This window comes from Salvelinus fontinalis, chromosome 26, assembly GCF_029448725.1.
Source record: "Salvelinus fontinalis isolate EN_2023a chromosome 26, ASM2944872v1, whole genome shotgun sequence".
Lineage (NCBI taxonomy): Eukaryota > Metazoa > Chordata > Actinopteri > Salmoniformes > Salmonidae > Salvelinus > Salvelinus fontinalis.
In genome coordinates this window covers 16016556-16036144 of record NC_074690.1, presented here as the reverse complement: position 1 = coordinate 16036144, position 19589 = coordinate 16016556, and the positions used below count along the sequence as shown (strand labels likewise).

At 44.4% G+C, this 19589-nt stretch overlaps 1 protein-coding gene across 2 annotated transcripts in view; it reads right to left on the bottom strand.

The window, feature by feature from the left end:
• Nucleotides 1-2709: 2709 nt before the first annotated feature.
• Nucleotides 2710-19589, bottom strand: part of LOC129823727 (low-density lipoprotein receptor-related protein 8-like) — a 228828-nt gene continuing 211948 nt past the window's right edge. Inside the window, exons 14-18 of one of the 2 annotated variants that reach the window (XM_055882677.1) lie at nt 13884-14025; nt 11802-11954; nt 10067-10342; nt 8395-8463; nt 2710-6462 (exon numbers count right to left, since the gene is read on the bottom strand). In XM_055882677.1, coding sequence (XP_055738652.1) covers nt 6116-6462; nt 8395-8463; nt 10067-10342; nt 11802-11954; nt 13884-14025 — 987 coding nt within the window. In that variant the 3' untranslated portion in view covers nt 2710-6115. The remainder of the gene's footprint in view (nt 6463-8394; nt 8464-10066; nt 10343-11801; nt 11955-13883; nt 14026-19589) is intronic. The other variant, XM_055882678.1, reaches the window with a different exon arrangement.

The window sequence follows — 19589 nt, the reverse complement described above, 5'->3', positions numbered from 1 at the left end:
AGCATGACAGTCTGTTTGGCTGGTCTCTCAGCTAGCATGACAGTCTGTTTGGCTGGTCTCTCAGCTAGCATGACAGTCTGTTTGGCTGGTCTCTCAGCTAGCATGACAGTCTGTTTGGCTGGTCTCTCAGCTAGCATGACAGTCTGTTTGGCTGGTCTCTCAGCTAGCATGACAGTCTGTCTGGCTGGTCTCTTAGCTAGCATGACAGTATGTGTGGCTGGTCTCTCAGCTAGCATGTCAGTCTGTTTGGCTGGTCTCTCAGCTAGCATGACAGTCTAGGGTTTGGCTGGTCTCTCAGCTAGCATGACAGTCTGTTTGGCTGGTCTCTCAGCCAGCATGACAGTATGTGTGGCTGGTCTCTCAGCTAGCATGTCAGTCTGTTTGGCTGGTCTCTCAGCTAGCATGACAGTCTGTTTGGCTGGTCTCTCAGCTAGCATGACAGTCTGTTTGGCTGGTCTCTCAGCTAGCATGACAGTCTGTTTGGCTGGTCTCTCAGCTAGCATGACAGTCTGTTTGGCTGGTCTCTCAGCTAGCATGACAGTCTGTTTGGCTGGTCTCTCAGCTAGCATGACAGTCTAGGGTTTGGCTGGTCTCTCAGCTAGCATGACAGTCTGTTTGGCTGGTCTCTCAGCCAGCATGACAGTCTAGGGTTTGGCTGGTCTCTCAGCCAGCATGACAGTCTAGGGTTTGGCTGGTCTCTCAGCCAGCATGACAGTCTAGGGTTTGGCTGGTCTCTCAGCTAGCATGACAGTCTGTTTGGCTGGTCTCTCAGCCAGCATGACAGTCTGTTTGGCTGGTCTCTCAGCCAGCATGACAGTCTGTTTGGTTGGTCTCTCAGCTAGCATGACAGTCTGTTTGGCTGGTCTCTCAGCTAGCATGACAGTCTGTTTGGCTGGTCTCTCAGCTAGCATGACAGTCTGTTTGGCTGGTCTCTCAGCTAGCATGACAGTCTAGGGTTTGGCTGGTCTCTCAGCTAGCATGCAAGTCTGTTTGGCTGGTCTCTCAGCTAGCATGACAGTCTGTTTGGCTGGTCTCTCAGCCAGCATGACAGTCTAGGGTTTGGCTGGTCTCTCAGCTAGCATGACAGTCTGTTTGGCTGGTCTCTCAGCTAGCATGACAGTCTGTTTGGCTGGTCTCTCAGCTAGCATGACAGTCTGTTTGTACCAGCCAGTCTAGGGTTTGGCTGGTCTCTCAGCTAGCATGACAGTCTAGGGTTTGGCTGGTCTCTCAGCTAGCATGACAGTCTGTTTGGCTGGTCTCTCAGCTAGCATGACAGTCTAGGGTTTGGCTGGTCTCTCAGCTAGCATGACAGTCTGTTTGGCTGGTCTCTCAGCTAGCATGACAGTCTGTTTGGCTGGTCTCTCAGCTAGCATGACAGTCTGTTTGGCTGGTCTCTCAGCTTGCATGACAGTCTGTTTGGCTGGTCTCTCAGCTAGCATGACAGTATGTGTGGCTGGTCTCTCAGCTAGCATGTCAGTCTGTTTGGCTGGTCTCTCAGCCAGCACGACAGTCTGTTTGGCTGGTCTCTCAGCTAGCATGACAGTCTGTTTGGCTGGTCTCTCAGCTAGCATGACAGTCTAGGGTTTGGCTGGTCTCTCAGCTAGCATGACAGTCTGTTTGGCTGGTCTCTCAGCCAGCATGACAGTATGTGTGGCTGGTCTCTCAGCTAGCATGTCAGTCTGTTTGTCTGGTCTCTCAGCCAGCATGACAGTCTGTTTGGCTGGTCTCTCAGCTAGCATGACAGTCTGTTTGGCTGGTCTCTCAGCTAGCATGACAGTCTGTTTGGCTGGTCTCTCAGCTAGCATGACAGTCTGTTTGGCTGGTCTCTCAGCTAGCATGACAGTCTGTTTGGCTGGTCTCTCAGCTAGCATGACAGTCTGTTTGGCTGGTCTCTCAGCTAGCATGACAGTCTGTTTGGCTGGTCTCTCAGCTAGCATGACAGTCTGTTTGGCTGGTCTCTCAGCTAGCATGACAGTCTGTTTGGCTGGTCTCTCAGCTAGCATGACAGTCTGTTTGGCTGGTCTCTCAGCTAGCATGACAGTCTGTTTGGCTGGTCTCTCAGCTAGCATGACAGTCTGTTTGGCTGGTCTTTCAGCTAGCATGACAGTCTGTTTGGCTGGTCTTTCAGCTAGCATGACAGTCTGTTTGGCTGGTCTCTCAGCTAGCATGACAGTCTGTTTGGCTGGTCTCTCAGCTAGCATGACAGTCTGTTTGGCTGGTCTCTCAGCCAGCATGCCAGTCTAAGGTTTGGCTGGTCTCTCAGCTAGCATAACAGTCTGTTTGGCTGGTCTCTCAGCCAGCATGACAGTCTGTTTGGCTGGTCTCTCAGCTAGCATGTCAGTCTATTTGGCTGGTCTCTCAGCTAGCATGACAGTCTGTTTGGCTGGTCTCTCAGCTAGCATGTCAGTCTGTTTGGCTGGTCTCTCAGCTAGCATGTCAGTCTGTTTGGCTGGTCTCTCAGCTAGCATGATAGTCTGTTTGGCTGGTCTCTCAACTAGCATGACAGTCTGTTTGGCTGGTCTCTCAGCTAGCATGACAGTCTGTTTGGTTGGTCTCTCAGCTAGCATGACAGTCTGTTTGGTTGGTCTCTCAGCTAGCATGATAGTCTGTTTGGTTGGTCTCTCAGCCAGCATGACAGTCTGTTTTGCTGAAAAAGAGGATTCAAATAATAAGAGAAACAGTCGGAAGAAAAGACACAAGGAAGAGATGTTCAATAAAATTGTATATATCAATATATAGAGATATTTAAGAACAACTTCAGAAAGTAATAAAAAGGTGACAGACTGTTTTGGCAATTTGAGTACAGCTGTTATTTTCCGGTACATAAGAACCCGTCTCCTCCCACAGCAAAACAGTTTTTCAAAAAAGACCTAAAGAAGAAAAAAGGCACTAGAAAACAATAATAGATTTTCTAAACACTGGGGATGAAAGACAATGAGATGATATGGAGAATATTGAGGAAGAACCACCTTGTATGACTTGAACTAATAAATCAAATAAAAAATTGGAAAAAGAAAAGGATATCAGATGAAGCAAGACCAAGCGACAACACAAAACACTTTGGTGGTTAATTCATATTTCGTACCATCAGGCAATACAGTGTTCTTTTATACAAATAAATTAATTTACCGTCATCAATTATTTTTTCTTATCTAAAATCTTATGTACATCTTTTTCTTTTACACAATTGTATAATACTTTATCAAACTTTTTTTTGCAATATGACAATGTATTTACAAATCATGATTTTCAAACCCCCCCAGCTACTCCGGTCCCAAATACACAAACACACGTGCATTCACTCTGACAAACGTGCACAACGCACGCACGCACGTACGCACGCACGCACGCACACACACACACACCTTATGTTCTCCCCATGCAATACACACAACACATTCTGAGAGGGCTGGGCAACAAAGAGCCTACAAAACGTTTTCAATATGGCTGTGGGATGAACATAAACAAACACACACCCACCATCTCGCTCTTTCCCATTCCATCCTGTCGGTCTCCGTGAACAAAAATACAACAACGGAAGGGACTCTGAAATGTCTATTTACCCCACACAGCGGAGCACTAGTGTGACAGACAGCACAAACGGAGAGGGGGACAAAAGGACAGGGGGACAAAAGGGAGGGGGACAAAAGGACAGGGGGACAAAAGAGAGGGGGACAAAAGGACAGGGGGACAAAAGGGAGGGGGACAAAAGGACAGGGGGGCAAAAGAGAGGGGGACAAAAGGACAGGGGGACAAAAGGGAGGGGGACAAAAGAGAGGGGGACAAAAGGACAGGGGGACAAAAGAGAGGGGGACAAAAGGACAGGGGGACAAAAGGGAGGGGGACAAAAGAGAGGGGGACAAAAGGACAGGGGGACAAAAGAGAGGGGGACAAAAGTACAGGGGGACAAAAGAGAGGGGGACAAAAGGACAGGGGGATAAAGGAGGGCCGTGTTTACTGACAGGAGGATCCAACCTGACTGAACCACATTACTGTTGAAAATTGCATACCAAATGGCACCCTATTTCCTATATAGTGCACTACTTTAGACCAGAGCCCTATGGGATCCCCTACAGACACTGGTCAAAAGTAGTGCACTATTAAGGGAATAGGGTGCTATTTGTGACGAAGTCTAAATCTGCCACGTGGCCTCGGCCACCAAATCACCTGACAGGAGCCTTTTGTCAGCAATCAACCTACTACTGAGTTCCTCCTGCATGATAGACCTCCTGTATGATAGACCTCCTAATGAGATCCTCTTGTATGATATACCTCCTACTGAGTTCCTCCTGTATGACAGACCTCCTACTGAGTTCCTCCTGTATGACAGACCTCCTACTGAGTTCCTCCTGTATGACAGACCTCCTACTGAGATCCTCCTGTATGAAAGACCTCCTACTGAGGTCCTCCTGTATGAAAGACCTCCTACTGAGGTCCTCCTGTATGAAAGCTCACAATGACATCTGCTCAAAGGACGAGGACAGAGGCATTGTGGAGTGCTTGTGAAGGGTGAGTGAATATGCATGCCTGTGTGTGATCTATCAAGGGTGAGTGACTGTGTGTGTGTGAGTTTATTGACAAAGAGAGCAGATGGGAGAATAAAATCATCAAAAACAGATGACACATTTACCAACCACATACCCTATGGCCATGGAAAACAGCTAAAAAGGAGAGAAGAATAATAGCTAACAATTAGCCTGGTAGCCACTAGCCATTTCTGGTTTAGCCTAGATACACATTAGCCTGCTACCCAGAAAGCTAGCTATTTCTGCTTTAGCCTTGCTAAACAGCCTGTTAGCCAGAAAGCTAGCTATTTCTACTTTAGCCTTGATAAACAGCCTGCTAGCCAGGAAGCTAGTTATTTCTGCTTTAGCCTTGATAAACTGCCTGCTAGCCAGAACGCTAGCTATTTCTGCTTTAGCCTTGATAAACAGCCTGCTAGCCAGAAAGCTAGCTATTTATGCTTTAGCCTTGATAACCAGCATGCTAGACAGAAAGCTAGCTATTTCGGTTTTAGCCAACTCTGTTGTCATTATCATGCCTAACACAGATACCCTTGGCCATTAGCTGCTAGTTAGACGTATTTTCACTGGGCCTATAAATCCAGGCCACCCTTAATAATTACAAAGGCTTCTCTCGCTAAGCCTTCAGTTTTTCTTGGATCCCACTAAAATCTCTCCTTGACCCTCCTATGCCCTGCTTGCCTTCTGATAGCCTTTGTGGTTCAATAAAGAAAACATCAAAGAGGTTTCAGCCATGGGCTCAACTGTACTTCACAGGATATCAACAAGGATGCTTTGAAAAAAAAAGTACACACAGAGGCTTACACACACGTAAATGCACACACAAATGCTGGGACAGACAAGCAAACTCACACTCACACACAAGCCCACACACAGCAACCTCTCTCTTAAACCTTTCAGTCCACTCCAAGACAAATGCCCTGACCAGAATAACTAAACCCTATGACATCTTTAGTAATAATGAGGTGAGCAATAAAACATGTTGAATTAATATCTTAAAACCGTACAGATTGTCCCATCTACTAAGGTGCTGCCGTGGTTTAAACCTCCTCCTAAAAAGTCTCTCCAGAATATGAGGTTCCACCAGGGAAATAAAATGGAGAGCCTACATTTAAAACGTCAAGGACTAAAATAATATTTTGGAACTCCTCTCGCCCTTAAACGTGAGACATATAACACAGAACACTGCTTGGGTTGATCAAAAGTGGATGAATAACATACAGAATTGGAGTTGACTCCTTTTCAAGTCCCGTGAGGAAATGTATCTAAATTCAATTGATACGTAGAGAATTCATGAACTTGAATTCTTATCAATTTTCTAAATTGACAGGAATTCAAATGGAACCCACTCAAACTCTGACATCACATTTAAAAAACGTAGAAAGTGTAAAACTGTCGATCCTGTGTAATGAACTGGCACATCATGGACTTGAATGGCTGGATGTGATGATATCATAACATCATATGTCCATCCATTCAACAGTCAGTCAGCTTGAGTGACCCGTAATCTCAGTGCTGTGTGTGCGTGTGCCTGAGCGGCGGCCATCTTGAAAATTAACCTCCTGAGCGGCCATCTTGTCTTGTCTCCATACTCATTTCGCCGTAGTAGACAGTATAGGCTGCTCCGTGTACCAATGAGTTCCCGGATCGGGCATACTGCCACCCAGTGGCAGCGCAATGAACTGTGGGCATGTATTTCCGCCCCCGCCGACTATGCCACACCCCACTCCGGCCGGGTACGGGTGGTGCCCGTGGTGGCCGCCCATGATGCCATCCGTCCGGCCGATGTGAATCTCATCCTCCTCGCCCTCGCCCGTGGTCTTGCGGTAGACAGGGTTGTCGAAATTCATGCTCTTGGTGGCGTTCTGGCGATAGTTCCGCCAAACCAGGTAGACGCCGGTGCAGAGCAGGCCGAAGATCACTGTGGCAACAATAGGAACTGCATGCGTTTAACACACAGTGGCAGGGGAAGGATAGGGGGGACACAGGGAAGATGGGGGAGATGGGGGAGCGTTAATGTCATCGGAGCATGAACATGGTGAGAGTTGAAAGGCACAGAGATGAAGCAGAGCAACTTAAAGCATGCGGGGGGACAGAGTGGAGAGGGGGACGCAGAAGGAACTGGCCTCATGTTGGAGATTTCTTTGCTAGGCTGGTGGATCAATTGCCATTAATATCATCAAGGTATAATCTCATTACTTTGAAAAACAATTATCTAGGCAACATTATGGTTGTCTTAGAACTTCTGGAGGCAACTAGGCTATGCGTAACCATGACACCAAGTCCTGCCAGATGGGTCATTTCTGAGAGATCTTTCGCAAAAACGGGGCTTGAGTCAGTATTCATGAAAAACTGTGGCTATTATGGACGGGACTTTTGGTCAGTGAAGTAGAATTTGGCACAGAGGAAACCTTAACTGTCCAGCAAGCTCATAAAACTAAGGGTTTACTAGAATCTTTAAGGGTTGTATCTTTAACTAATGCATTTAAAAATACCGAGAGACAAGGGTGTCTAGAAGACATCCTATCTTACAAGTAGGTAGAAGCTAACATCACCTTCACTAGCTACTGCAACATTATATTTCAATTGAGTATTACTACAGGTTAGCTTTAACTGCAGATTCATTACACTTTAATATTAGCTGGATTCCAAAAGGACTTGCAGATTATCTTCAGAGTAAAAGGTGACATCATTTCATCATCTAAGCGTTCATTGTAATTGATTTACATTTTAGTACAGAGTGACTTACTGACTTTCCCTGAGTAAAAACTCATATCAACATCACAATACCATTACTTAGGCTTGAGGACATTATTACATGATATGGGTAAGTCCTGTCCTGTCTAAGTCACCTTATAAAGATTAGGGAGTGGGGCCAGGTGAAGGGGGTCAGCCCAAACATTGCTGGGTTCTTTCTGCTTATTGGCTAATTCTCTGCTAATCTAATTCACATTGGTGAGTCTTCTGCTGTCCCTGTGACCACCAGTGACCATCAGTGACCATCAGTGTCCCTGTGACCACCAGTGACCATCAGTGACCATCAGTGTCCCTGTGACCACCAGTGACCACCAGTGTCCCTGTGACCACCAGTGACCACCAGTGTCCCTGTGACCACCAGTGACCACCAGTGACCATCAGTGACCACCAGTGTCCCTGTGACCACCAGTGACCACCAGTGTCCCTGTGACCACCAGTGACCACCAGTGACCACCAGTGTCCCTGTGACCACCAGTGACCACCAGTGTCCCTGTGACCACCAGTGTGTCCATTACTCTGTAATAAGAAGGGTAGGAGAGACTAGCATATGCCCTATGACCTCAGTACCCTACACGTAAAGCCTCGGCTTCACATGAATTATGATAAAATGCTCCAGAAAAGGACATAATTACAGGGTCACGTTCATTAGGGCACGCAACGCAATCATTTGCAGCGTAAAACAAAAATAACATTTCTTATTGGACAAATCTAGTTAGCCCACAGGTGTTTCAGTCAGTTTTTCATCCATTTAGACAACCTCCATCTCTATGCGTTTTCTGACTACCTGCAGTAATATATGCAACCAAACCCACGGCCACCTGAAGGTCTATGGTTGCTTTGATTGGAACGTACCCAACACAGACAATAAATGGATGGATATGCAGTGGCAGAATGTCAAGACACACACCATGGCTTCTCCGAGCAGCCATGGCTCTAGGCATGATCTCTCTGGTCCAAACTGAACTAGGATCAGTGGATAGGAGTGTAGGGCCATGTCTCTAGGCATGGTCCCTCTCGTCCAAATTGAACCAGGATCAGTAGATAGGAGATAAATATAGCAGGTGGGACAGGAGAAGCAGCCTCCGTGGAGTACAGAGAGAGGACATGTACTTACCTATGGGGATCACTACTCCCAGAACTGCCACTGTCAGGTTCTCACCAAGGAGGAAATGCTCACTTCCAGCTATAGAGGAGAGAAAGAGGGGGGAAGGAGGAAAGAGAGAGAGAGGAGAGAAACAGAGAGAGAGAGAGAGAGGAGGGTGAAAGAAAAGGAGAAAGAAAAGGAGAGAGAGAAAGACAGAGAGGGAGTGTCAGAGAAGTAAATAGAGAGGGGAATTAAAAGTGAGACAGAGAGAGAGTGATAGTGACAGAAAGAGAAAATCAAATATTACACAAGTGCCATTTCTCACTTCTCCCTTCATGACCCCTGGTAGGGCTGTATTACCCTTCATGACCCCTGGTAGGGCTGTATTAACTTTCATGAGCCCTGGGACAGGGCTGTATTACCCCTTAGGATCCCTGGTACAGATCTGTATTACCCTTCATGACCCCTGGTAGGGCTGTATTACCCTTCATGACCCCTGGTACAGGGCTGTATTACCCCTCATGACCCCTGATACAGATCTGTATTACCCTTCATGACCCCTGGTAGGGCTGTATTACCGTTCATGACCCCTGGTACAGGGCTGTATTACCCTTCATGACCCCTGGTACAGATCTGTATTACCCTTCATGACCCCTGGTAGGGCTGTATTACCCTTCATGACCCCTGGTAAAGTTCTGTATTACCCTTCATGACCCCTGGGACAGGGCTGTATTACCCTTCATGACCCCTGGTAGGGCTGTATTACCCTTCATGACCCCTGGTAAAGTTCTGTATTACCCTTCATGACCCCTGGGACAGGGCTGTATTACCCCTCATGACCCCTGATACAAGGCATACAATGACATTGTAGACAATTCTGTGCTTACAACTTGTGGGGAAGGCCCTTTCCTGTTTTGGCATGACAATGTCCCGGTGCACAAATCGAGGTCCATACAGAAATGGTTTGTAGAGATCGGTGTGGAAGAACTTGACTGGCCCGCACAGAGCCCTGACCCCATCGAACACCTTTGTGATGAATTCGAAAGCCGACTGCGAGCCAGGCCTAATCGCCCAACATCAGTGCCCGAACCTCACTAATGAGCCTCTTGAGGCTGAATGGAAGCAAGTCCTCGCAGCAATGTTCCAACATCTTGTGGAAAGCCTTAACAGAAAATTGGACACTGCTATAGCAGCAAAAGGGGAGGACCAACTCCATATTAATGCCCATGATTTTGCAATGAGATGTTCGACGAGCACATACTTTTGGTTGGACGTGTCCACATACTTTTGGTTGGACGTGTCCACATACTTTTGGTTGGACGTGTCCACATACTTTTGGTTGGACGTGTCCACATACTTTTGGTTGGACGTGTCCACATACTTTTGGTTGGACGTGTCCACATACTTTTGGTTGGACGTGTCCACATACTTTTGGTCATGTAGTCTATATACCCACTTCTAGCCTCACACACAAAGATTTTATATGATCATGCCTACTTGGTGAAATGTTGTTTCTATCTCTCTAAATTAGTGTAAATTACACATCCACGCTAATTGCTGAATAAGGGGAATACATGAATAATTGAAGCCTTTTTATGGTGTGCTGTTAAATCTATTTTACTATGTAGCTAACTGCCACTTATTTATGTCTGTTAAACAGAGTACAAACATACTGCACAGATACAAACACCCACACACTCACAGTGGTGGGAGAGGTTGCTGTCCTCCTTGACGACGAAGCCTACTGTGGTGGAGGTGACCATGATTTTGGTGGCAGCAGTGGGATCCAAACCCCGGCCTTCCTTCTCCTCCACCCCAGATTTTGAGCTAGGGGGGGTCTCTGGGGTGCTGGAGGGGGCTGGGATGAGGTGGGGCACCCCGGCGTCTGCCTGGGACGACCCAGAAGTGCGAGGGGAGTCCTTGTCGTTGGCGGTCGTGGTGATGGCCACAGGCGGTGATGTGGTAGTAGTCTCATTTGCTAGAGGAAGAAGGAAAGTCAATATTAGTTATAGTCTATACATTTATTTGGACAGTGAAGCTAAAACTTTTAATTTGGCTCAACACGGCAGCATTTTGGATTTGAGATCAAATGTTTCATATGAGGCGAAAATCCAGAATGTCACCTTTCATTCGAGGGTATTTTCATACATATCTGTTTTACCGTTTACAAATGAAAGCACTTTATGTATCTAGTCCCCACATTTAAAGAAGTCATAAGTATTTGGACAAATTCACTTATACAGTGAGCTCCAAAAGTATTGGGACAGTGACACATTTTATTGTTGTTTTGGCTCTGCCCTCCAGCACTTTGGATTTGAAATGATACAATGACTATGAGGTTAAAGTGCCGACTGACAGCTTTAATTTGAGGGTATTTTCATCAACTGTCAGCACTTTATGTATTTAGTTCCCGCATCTGGAAGTGTCATAAGTATTTGGACAAATTCACTTATAGTGTATTAAAGTAGTCAAAAGTTTAGTATTTGGTCCCATATTCCTAGCCCACAATGACTCTACAAACTTGTTAGATGCATTTGCAGTTTTGGTTGTGTTTCATATTATAGAAATGAATGGTAAATAATGTATTGTGTCATTTTGGAGTCACTTTTATTGTAAATAAGAATATAATATATTTCTAAACACTTTTTTACATTAATGTGGATGCTACCATGGTTACAGATAATCCTGAATGAATCGTGAATAATGATGAGTGAGAAAGTTACAGAGGGTCAAATATCATGCTAACCTCTCACCGTTACCAATAACAGGGGGGTACGATATTTATGCCTCTGTAACTTTCTCACTTATCATTATTCACGATTAGACTAGAACACAATTAGACCAGAACAATATTAGACTAGAACAATATTAGACTAAACCAATATTAGACTGGACCAATATTTGACTAGAACAATATTAGACTGGACCAATATTAGACTAGAACAATATTAGACTAGAACAATATAAGACTAGAACAATATAAGACTAGAACACATTTAGACTAGAACACATTTAGACTAGAACACATTTAGACTAGAACACATTTAGACTAGAACACAATGAGACTAGAATACAATTAGACTAGACTAGAATACAATTAGACTAGACTAGAACACAATTAGACTAGAACACATTTAGACTAGAACACAATGAGACTAGAATACAATTAGACTAGACTAGAATACAATTAGACTAGACTAGAACACAATTAGACTAGAACACATTTAGACTAGAACACAATTAGACTAGAACACAATTAGACTTTAAGGTGATCATAATATAGTTTTACTATAGTTTTATCAAAACCTAAAATAAAGTCAAATCCCACACAGTAGAAGAGGCTGGGGTCACATTAAATCAGAGGATGGGCTTTATGGTAACGGATAGAATGGAATGAAGGGAACGATAACAGTTAAGCCCCACACACACTCTCTCACCTGGCATGCAGGCACGCATTTCGGGGCCCAGGTCCTGTCCTGTGGGGCAGGCGCAGGTGTATTTGGGGGAGTGCTCTGTGATCTGGGGGGCTTTGAGACACAGGTACTCACAGCCACCGTTGTCCTCACTGCCCAGGTTACAGCTGTCTGGGCCTTAGTGAGGGAGATAGAGACAGAGACACAGTCAGAGACACAGTCAGAGACAGAGACACAGTCAGAGACAAGAGACACAGTCAGAGACAAGAGACACAGTCAGAGACACAGTCAGAGACAGAGACACAGTCAGAGACAGTGACACAATCAGAGACAAGAGACACAGTCAGAGACAGAGACACAATCAGAGACAAGAGACACAGTCAGAGACAGAGACACAGTCAGAGACAAGAGACACAATCAGAGACAGAGACACAATCAGAGACAGAGACACAATCAGAGACAGAGACACAATCAGAGACAGAGACACAATCAGAGACAGAGACACAATCAGAGACAGAGACACAATCAGAGACAAGAGACACAGTCAGAGACAGAGACACAATCAGAGACAAGAGACACAATCAGAGACAGAGACACAATCAGAGACAGAGACACAATCAGAGACAAGAGACACAGTCAGAGACAGAGACACAATCAGAGACAAGAGACACAGTCAGAGACAGAGACACAGTCAGAGACACAGTCAAAGACAGTGACAATCAGAGACAGAGACACAATCAGAGACAAGAGACACAGTCAGAGACAGAGACACAATCAGAGACAGAGACACAATCAGAGACAAGAGACACAGTCAGAGACAGAGACACAATCAGAGACAAGAGACACAGTCAGAGACAGAGACCAGAGACACAGTCAGAGACAGACACAGTCAGAGACCAGAGACACAGTCAGAGACAAGAGGCACAGTCAGAGACAAGAGACACAGTGAGAGACAGAGACCAGAGACACAGTCAGAGACCAGAGACACAGTTTAGAGACAGAGACCAGAGACACAGTCAGAGACAGAGACCAGAGACACAGTCAGAGACAGAGACCAGAGACACAGTTTAGAGACAGAGACCAGAGACACAGTCAGAGACAGAGACCAGAGACACAGTCAGAGACAGAGACCAGAGACACAGTCAGAGACAGAGACCAGAGACACAGTTTAGAGACAGAGACCAGAGACACAGTCAGAGGCAGAGACACAGTCAGAGGCAGAGACAGACACAGTCAGAGACAGAGACACAGTCAGACACACAGTCAGACAGACAGTCAGAGACAGAGTTAGAGACAGAGTTAGAGACAGAGACGCAGTCAGAGACAGAGACACCGTCAGAGACACAGTCAGAGACAGAGTTAGAGACAGAGACACAGTCAGAGACAGAGTTAGAGACAGAGACACAGTCAGAGACACAGTCAGAGACAGAGACACAGTCAGAGACAGAGTTAGAGACAGAGACACAGTCAGAGTCAGAGACAGAGACACAGTCAGAGACAGAGTCAGAGACAGAGGCACAGTCAGAGACACAGTCAGAGACAGGGTTAGAGACAGAGACACAGTCAGAGACACAGTCAGAGACACAGTCAGAGACACAGTCAGAGACACAGTCAGAGACAGGGTTAGAGACAGGGTTAGAGACAGGGTTAGAGACAGAGACACAGTCAGAGACACAGTCAGAGACACAGTCAGAGACAGGGTTAGAGACAGGGTTAGAGACAGGGTTAGAGACAGAGACACAGTCAGAGACAGAGACACAATCAGCAACAAGAGGCACAGTCAGAGACAGAGACCAGAGACACAGTCAGAGACAGAGGCACAGTCAGAGACACAGTCAGAGACAGAGACCAGAGACACAGTCAGAGACAGAGACACAGTCAGAGACAGAGACACAGTCAGAGACACAGTTAGAGACAGAGACCAGAGACACAGTCAGAGACAGAGACACAGTCAGAGACAGAGGCACAGTCAGAGACAGAGGCACAGTCAGAGACAGAGGCACAGTCAGAGACAGAGGCACAGTCAGAGACAGGGTTAGAGACAGAGACACAGTCAGAGACAGAGGCACAGTCAGAGACAGAGACAAGAGACACAGTCAGAGACACCTGGTTGCTGGCGGAGCGGGTGGAAGACCACTATGTCGTGAGGGTCTTTGAGGTGCTCGGCCACTGTGCTGATGTCCTGGCCGGTTAGCCTGTTAGCGCTGTACACCGCCTCTCTCTCCCGGTCTGTCCAGTAGATACGGTCCTGACAGGAGGAAAGAGATGAGGGAGGGAGGGAGGGATGGGAGGAGAGAGAGAGAAGCAACGAATACACAATCACTGTACATCAATAACATTGTGTGTAATTATCCGTAAAATAATGTAGCAGACAGATGGCACTTTGATTTATAAAAGGCTGAGCTAGCTAGTGGCACTTTGATTTATAAAAGGCTGAGCTAGCTAGTGGCACTTTGATTTATAAAAGGCTGAGCTAGCTAGTGGCACTTTGATTTATAAAAGGCTGAGCTAGCTAGTGGCACTTTGATTTATAAAAGGCTGAGCTAGCTAGTGGCACTTTGATTTATAAAAGGCTGAGCTAGCTAGTGGCACTTTGATTTATAAAAGGCTGAGCTAGCTAGTGGCACTTTGATTTATAAAAGGCTGAGCTAGCTAGTGGCACTTTGATTTATAAAAGGCTGAGCTAGCTAGTGGCACTTTGATTTATAAAAGGCTGAGCTAGCTAGTGGCACTTTGATTTATAAAAGGCTGAGCTAGCTAGTGGCACTTTGATTTATAAAAGGCTGAGCTAGCTAGTGGCACTTTGATTTATAAAAGGCTGAGCTAGCTAGTGGCACTTTGATTTATAAAAGGCTGAGCTAGCTAGTGGCACTTTGATTTATAAAAGGCTGAGCTAGCTAGTGGCACTTTGATTTATAAAAGGCTGAGCTAGCTAGTGGCACTTTGGGGAAATGTTGTTGTAAAAGGGGTTGTAAAAATACATTTGACAGACAGGCAGGCAGGCAGACAGGCAGACAGGCAGACAGGCAGACATACAGACAGACTGCTAGTCTGACTTCTCAAGCAGCGTCATGTGAATAAGCTATACGTTTACAGATCAGAAATATCTCGGTAGTGTATCTGTCATTGCTACTGTAAGGGTGAGCATTCCATTCCACTGAGGTAAAGGAACTCTGACCTCGACTTCACCCTGTTATTGTTGTTGTTAATTTTCTGTTTCCGGGAACGTTCCCCTAACATTATCAGCCTTCAAAAGACATTCTGCGGAGGGGAGCTGACATCATTCCGTTCTGCGGAGGGGAGATGACATCATTCCTGCTATTGATGTGGAAATACCCATAAGAGTTCGGCGGCGAGATGTCACATCCTGCGGTACGGATGTGTGTGTGTGTGTGTGTGTGTGTGTGTGTGTGTGTGTGTGTGTGTGTGTGTGTGTGTGTGTGTGTGTGTGTGTGTGTGTGTGTGTGTGTGTGTGTGTGTGTGTGTCAGGGTGACCAGAATGGCGCCGCACAACGAGACCGGGAAGATTTAAATTTACCGGCCATTTGAGAAATTTACCGGATTGGGTACATAAACCCATTAGGGCGTCTAACCACGGTGCTCAGAATGACAGAAATCCCTTTTAGATTGTGGTGATGCGTCGGAACAGAACATGCAACTCATGTAATGAAGCAGCCAATAAACCGTCATTTTCAAACATTTGCCAAAATGCAATTCACGGGAAAACACCATTCTAAACAGATCACCTGGGAAATACCATTCTAAACAGATCACCTGGGAAACACCATTCTAAACAGATCACCTGGGAAAACACCATTCTAAACAGATCACCTGGGAAACACCATTCTAAACAGATCACCTGGGAAAACACCATTCTAAACAGATCACCTGGGAAACACCATTCTAAACAGATCACCTGGGAAACACCATTCTAAACAGATCACCTGGGAAACACCATTCTAAACAGATCACCTGGGAAACACCATTCTAAACAGATCACCTGGGAAAACACCATTCTAAACAGATCACCTGGGAAACACCATTCTAAACAGATCACCTGGGAAACACCATTCTAAACAGATCACCTGGGAAACACCATTCTAAACAGATCACCTGGGAAACACCATTCTAAACAGATCACCTGGGAAAACACCATTCTAAACAGATCACCTGGGAAACACCATTCTAAACAGATCACCTGGGAAAACACCATTCTAAACAGATCACCTGGGAAACACCATTCTAAACAGATCACCTGGGAAACACCATTCTAAACAGATCACCTGGGAAAACACCATTCTAAACAGATCACCTGGGAAACACCATTCTAAACAGATCACCTGGGAAAACTCCATTCTAAACAGATCACCTGGGAAACACCATTCTAAACAGATCACCTGGGAAAACACCATTCTAAACAGATCACCTGGGAAAACTCCATTCTAAACAGATCGCCTGATAGCAGTTTCATATGTGACAGAGATGAAAATGGGGAATTTAAAGATGCAACAACTAGGATGGGTTGCTAATATGACTATGATTGTGGCTTTGGCTTCTGGACAACGAAAGACAGTTGCTAATAAGTCATGCTTTCTGGTGAAGTATTTTGAAGTATTAGATTTATTTCTATATAGACAGGAGTAATTTTGGCAAATGTATTTCCATGTACTTATTGGACCCATCACTGTGCCGTTTCTCTCCTATTCTATTGGTTTTCATATCTTCTTTTTTAAATAGGTGTGGATTGTTTCAAATCACCTTACCATGAAATGTTTACTTACAAGCCCTTAACCAACAATGCAGTTTTAAGAAATTAGATTTAAGAAAATATTTACTAAATAAAGTAAATAATAACACAAAAACCCCGACAATAAAATAACAATGATGAGACTTTATACAGGGGGTACCGATACCGAGCCAATGTGTGGGGCTACAGGTTAGTTGAGGTAATTTGTACATGTAGGTAGAGGTAAAGTTTGTTTTATTTATTTATAGGGAACACTGCACATTAATCAACATCAATATTACAATAATGCAACATCCAGGTAAATGTGCCGGGGGTTAGCCAAAAGATAATTTGCACCCATAGTCCCAGGGCAGCTAAGGACCATTACACAGTCACAAAACACACACTCACTAAAACAATACAACATACAAATACATTACATCCAATAATATATCATTCTAACAACAACAACACTATCATCAACTGTCATCTTACATATGAACCACAGATAAGTCATGTGTACAGGTTTGGATAGAAGACTTGAGGACATGTTTTCAATTCAAATGTAAAAGTACAATAATCAGTGCATCTTCTCAAGTCCGTGGGCGTTGCATTCCAGGATACTGTAGCTCTAACAGAGGAGGCCGATTGGCTGATTATACTGTGTCGAAAAGGGACAACAATCCCCTCTAGTTACTGCCCTGTTATCCTGGAGGTGCTTTCCTTGAGCATGATATGCTTAAATTTAAAAGTAGAATAATAAAAAGTACAATAATAAATAAAAGTACATAAGGGTGGAGGGGCAAGACCATGCAGGATCTTAAAGACAAGCCTTGCATCTACTTACTGCTTTAAGCTATCCAGACAAAATAAATGATGTTTGTAAATGATACGACAATGGTGGTAACTGTTTGGTTTGTTATCAAAAACTGTTTGTTTGTAGAGTGATTCAATTGGTTTCAGAATAGTAGCTCCTGCTTGTGACCAACATGTGAGGCAATATCTCAGATGTGAGAAGATCATAGCATATATAGTTTGGCGGACTCCACAGGAAGGAAAGGTCTTATAAACTTAAAGTTGGATAATCCAAACTTAAGCGTGTTAACCACCTTCTTCACATGTTTCTTAAATGTCAAGTTGGAGTCCAAAATGACACCAAGATACCTGAAGTTAGACACAACTTTCAGATTCTCCCCATGAACAAGAACAGCTCGTTGGGAAGAATCAATGGATTTCTTAGAGAAGTACAGAAAAACAGTCTTGTCGATATTTAAATGCAGGCAAGAATTAGTCATCCATTTAGAAACATGTACCATAGCTTCAGTTAACTTGTTAATAACCAATTGTCTATTTTTTGAGTGTACATACAGCACTGTATCGTCTGCATACATCTGCATGTTAACTTGTGGGAGATCATTTATATAGATGGTAAACAGAAGGGGGGCTAATATTGACCCTGTGGTACCCCAATGTTATAGTAAAGAGTCAGACTGAGTGTCCCCCAAAACGAACCTTTTGACTTCTGTTTGTCAGATAGGAATACATCCAACTAATAACTTCCGTGGACACATTAAGGGAGGATAGTTTAGATAGGAGGACCTCATGATTCACAGTATCAAAGGCCTTTTTAAGATCCAAAAAGACTGTGCCAACTTCACCACCTATGTCCAGTTTAGATTTAATGCACTCCAGAAAATAGCAATTGGCTGTTTCGGTAGAATGGTTAGTTCTGAATCCAAATGGCATTTGATGTATGGAGTTGCCCTGAATGAGGTGATCAGTCAGATAATCAGCCACCCATCTTTCAGCTACTTTTGATAACACTGGAAGAATGCTCATTGGTCGGTAATTTTCCACCAGTGTTGGGTCACCAGATTTTAAAACATCACTGCAGCAGACTTCCAAGCATTGGGGAAGAACCCAGATTTGATGGACAGATTAACTATATGGACAATAGGGGCAATCAGAGAATATTTGTGTCTCTTCAGGAATACAGTGTCTAAGCCAAAACACATTGTTTGTTCTAGAGCTCCTGAAGAAGCTAATAATACTGTCCACTGCTGACACTGAGATTTCAGTAATTCTGAATATTGGTTTATTATTGCCTATGGGAGTGAGAACTGTGGTCTTGGTTGAACATCTTTGAGCCAGTTCCCTGACAGAGTCAACAAAAAAATTGTTAAAAGGTGGTGGATATGAAATTGGAGTCTTGAATTAGAATCCCATTAACCTTTAATTTTAGGATGTTTTTTGGCCTTTTCAGCTCATCTCCCTGTTAGTTTGTTGAGATTTTCCCAAATCACTTTGCCATTTCCTTTCGCTTCAGTGATCACTCTAAGAGAGAACTCTGCTTTTGCTTTTTTTTTTATTTTTTTATTCCTAACCACCCTATTTCTCAGTGCTGTAAATATACATCTGTCCTCATTCTTACCAGACTTCAGCGCTTTTTTCCCAAGGAAAAATCACGTTCTCTCATCTGCCTCCAGAGGTCCTCGTTGAGACATGCTAGAGAGGTTTTCCGTCTTGGCTTATGTTGAAACTTCCTAGTGAAAGAGGTATCTACTTTGTCAATAGCTGACAGAAATGTTCTGTATCCAGACCCTGGGTCTTCAGTGCTTAACAGATCAGACCCAGTCCATTTGACTTATAGCTGCATCGTAGTTACTCTGCTCACTTTTCAGAATTTTATTTCTCGTACTGTTGCACGTTAACATGGTTCTTAAATCTCTTTTTAGTGATCTTTCTAACCACCAATGTAACATTGTGGTCAGATACGCCAGTTAGTAAGTTACTGGACTTAATTATTCAATCAGGTCTGTTAGTAAACACCAGATCAATTTGAGTCTGGGATGACTGTGTTACTCTGTTTGGACCTTGTATTATTTGAGTCAGGTTGAAATAATATGTGATCTGAGTTTTTTTCTGCAAGTTTTGTTTTCCCAGTTTATATTGAAATCGCCCATGAAGATAATCTCCTTCTTATGATCACATTCTTTAAGCATGGCATTTAGATGGTCATAAAATGAGATATCAGATGTTGGTGGTCGATATAATCCAATAATAGCGAGAGACATATGAGGGGAGAG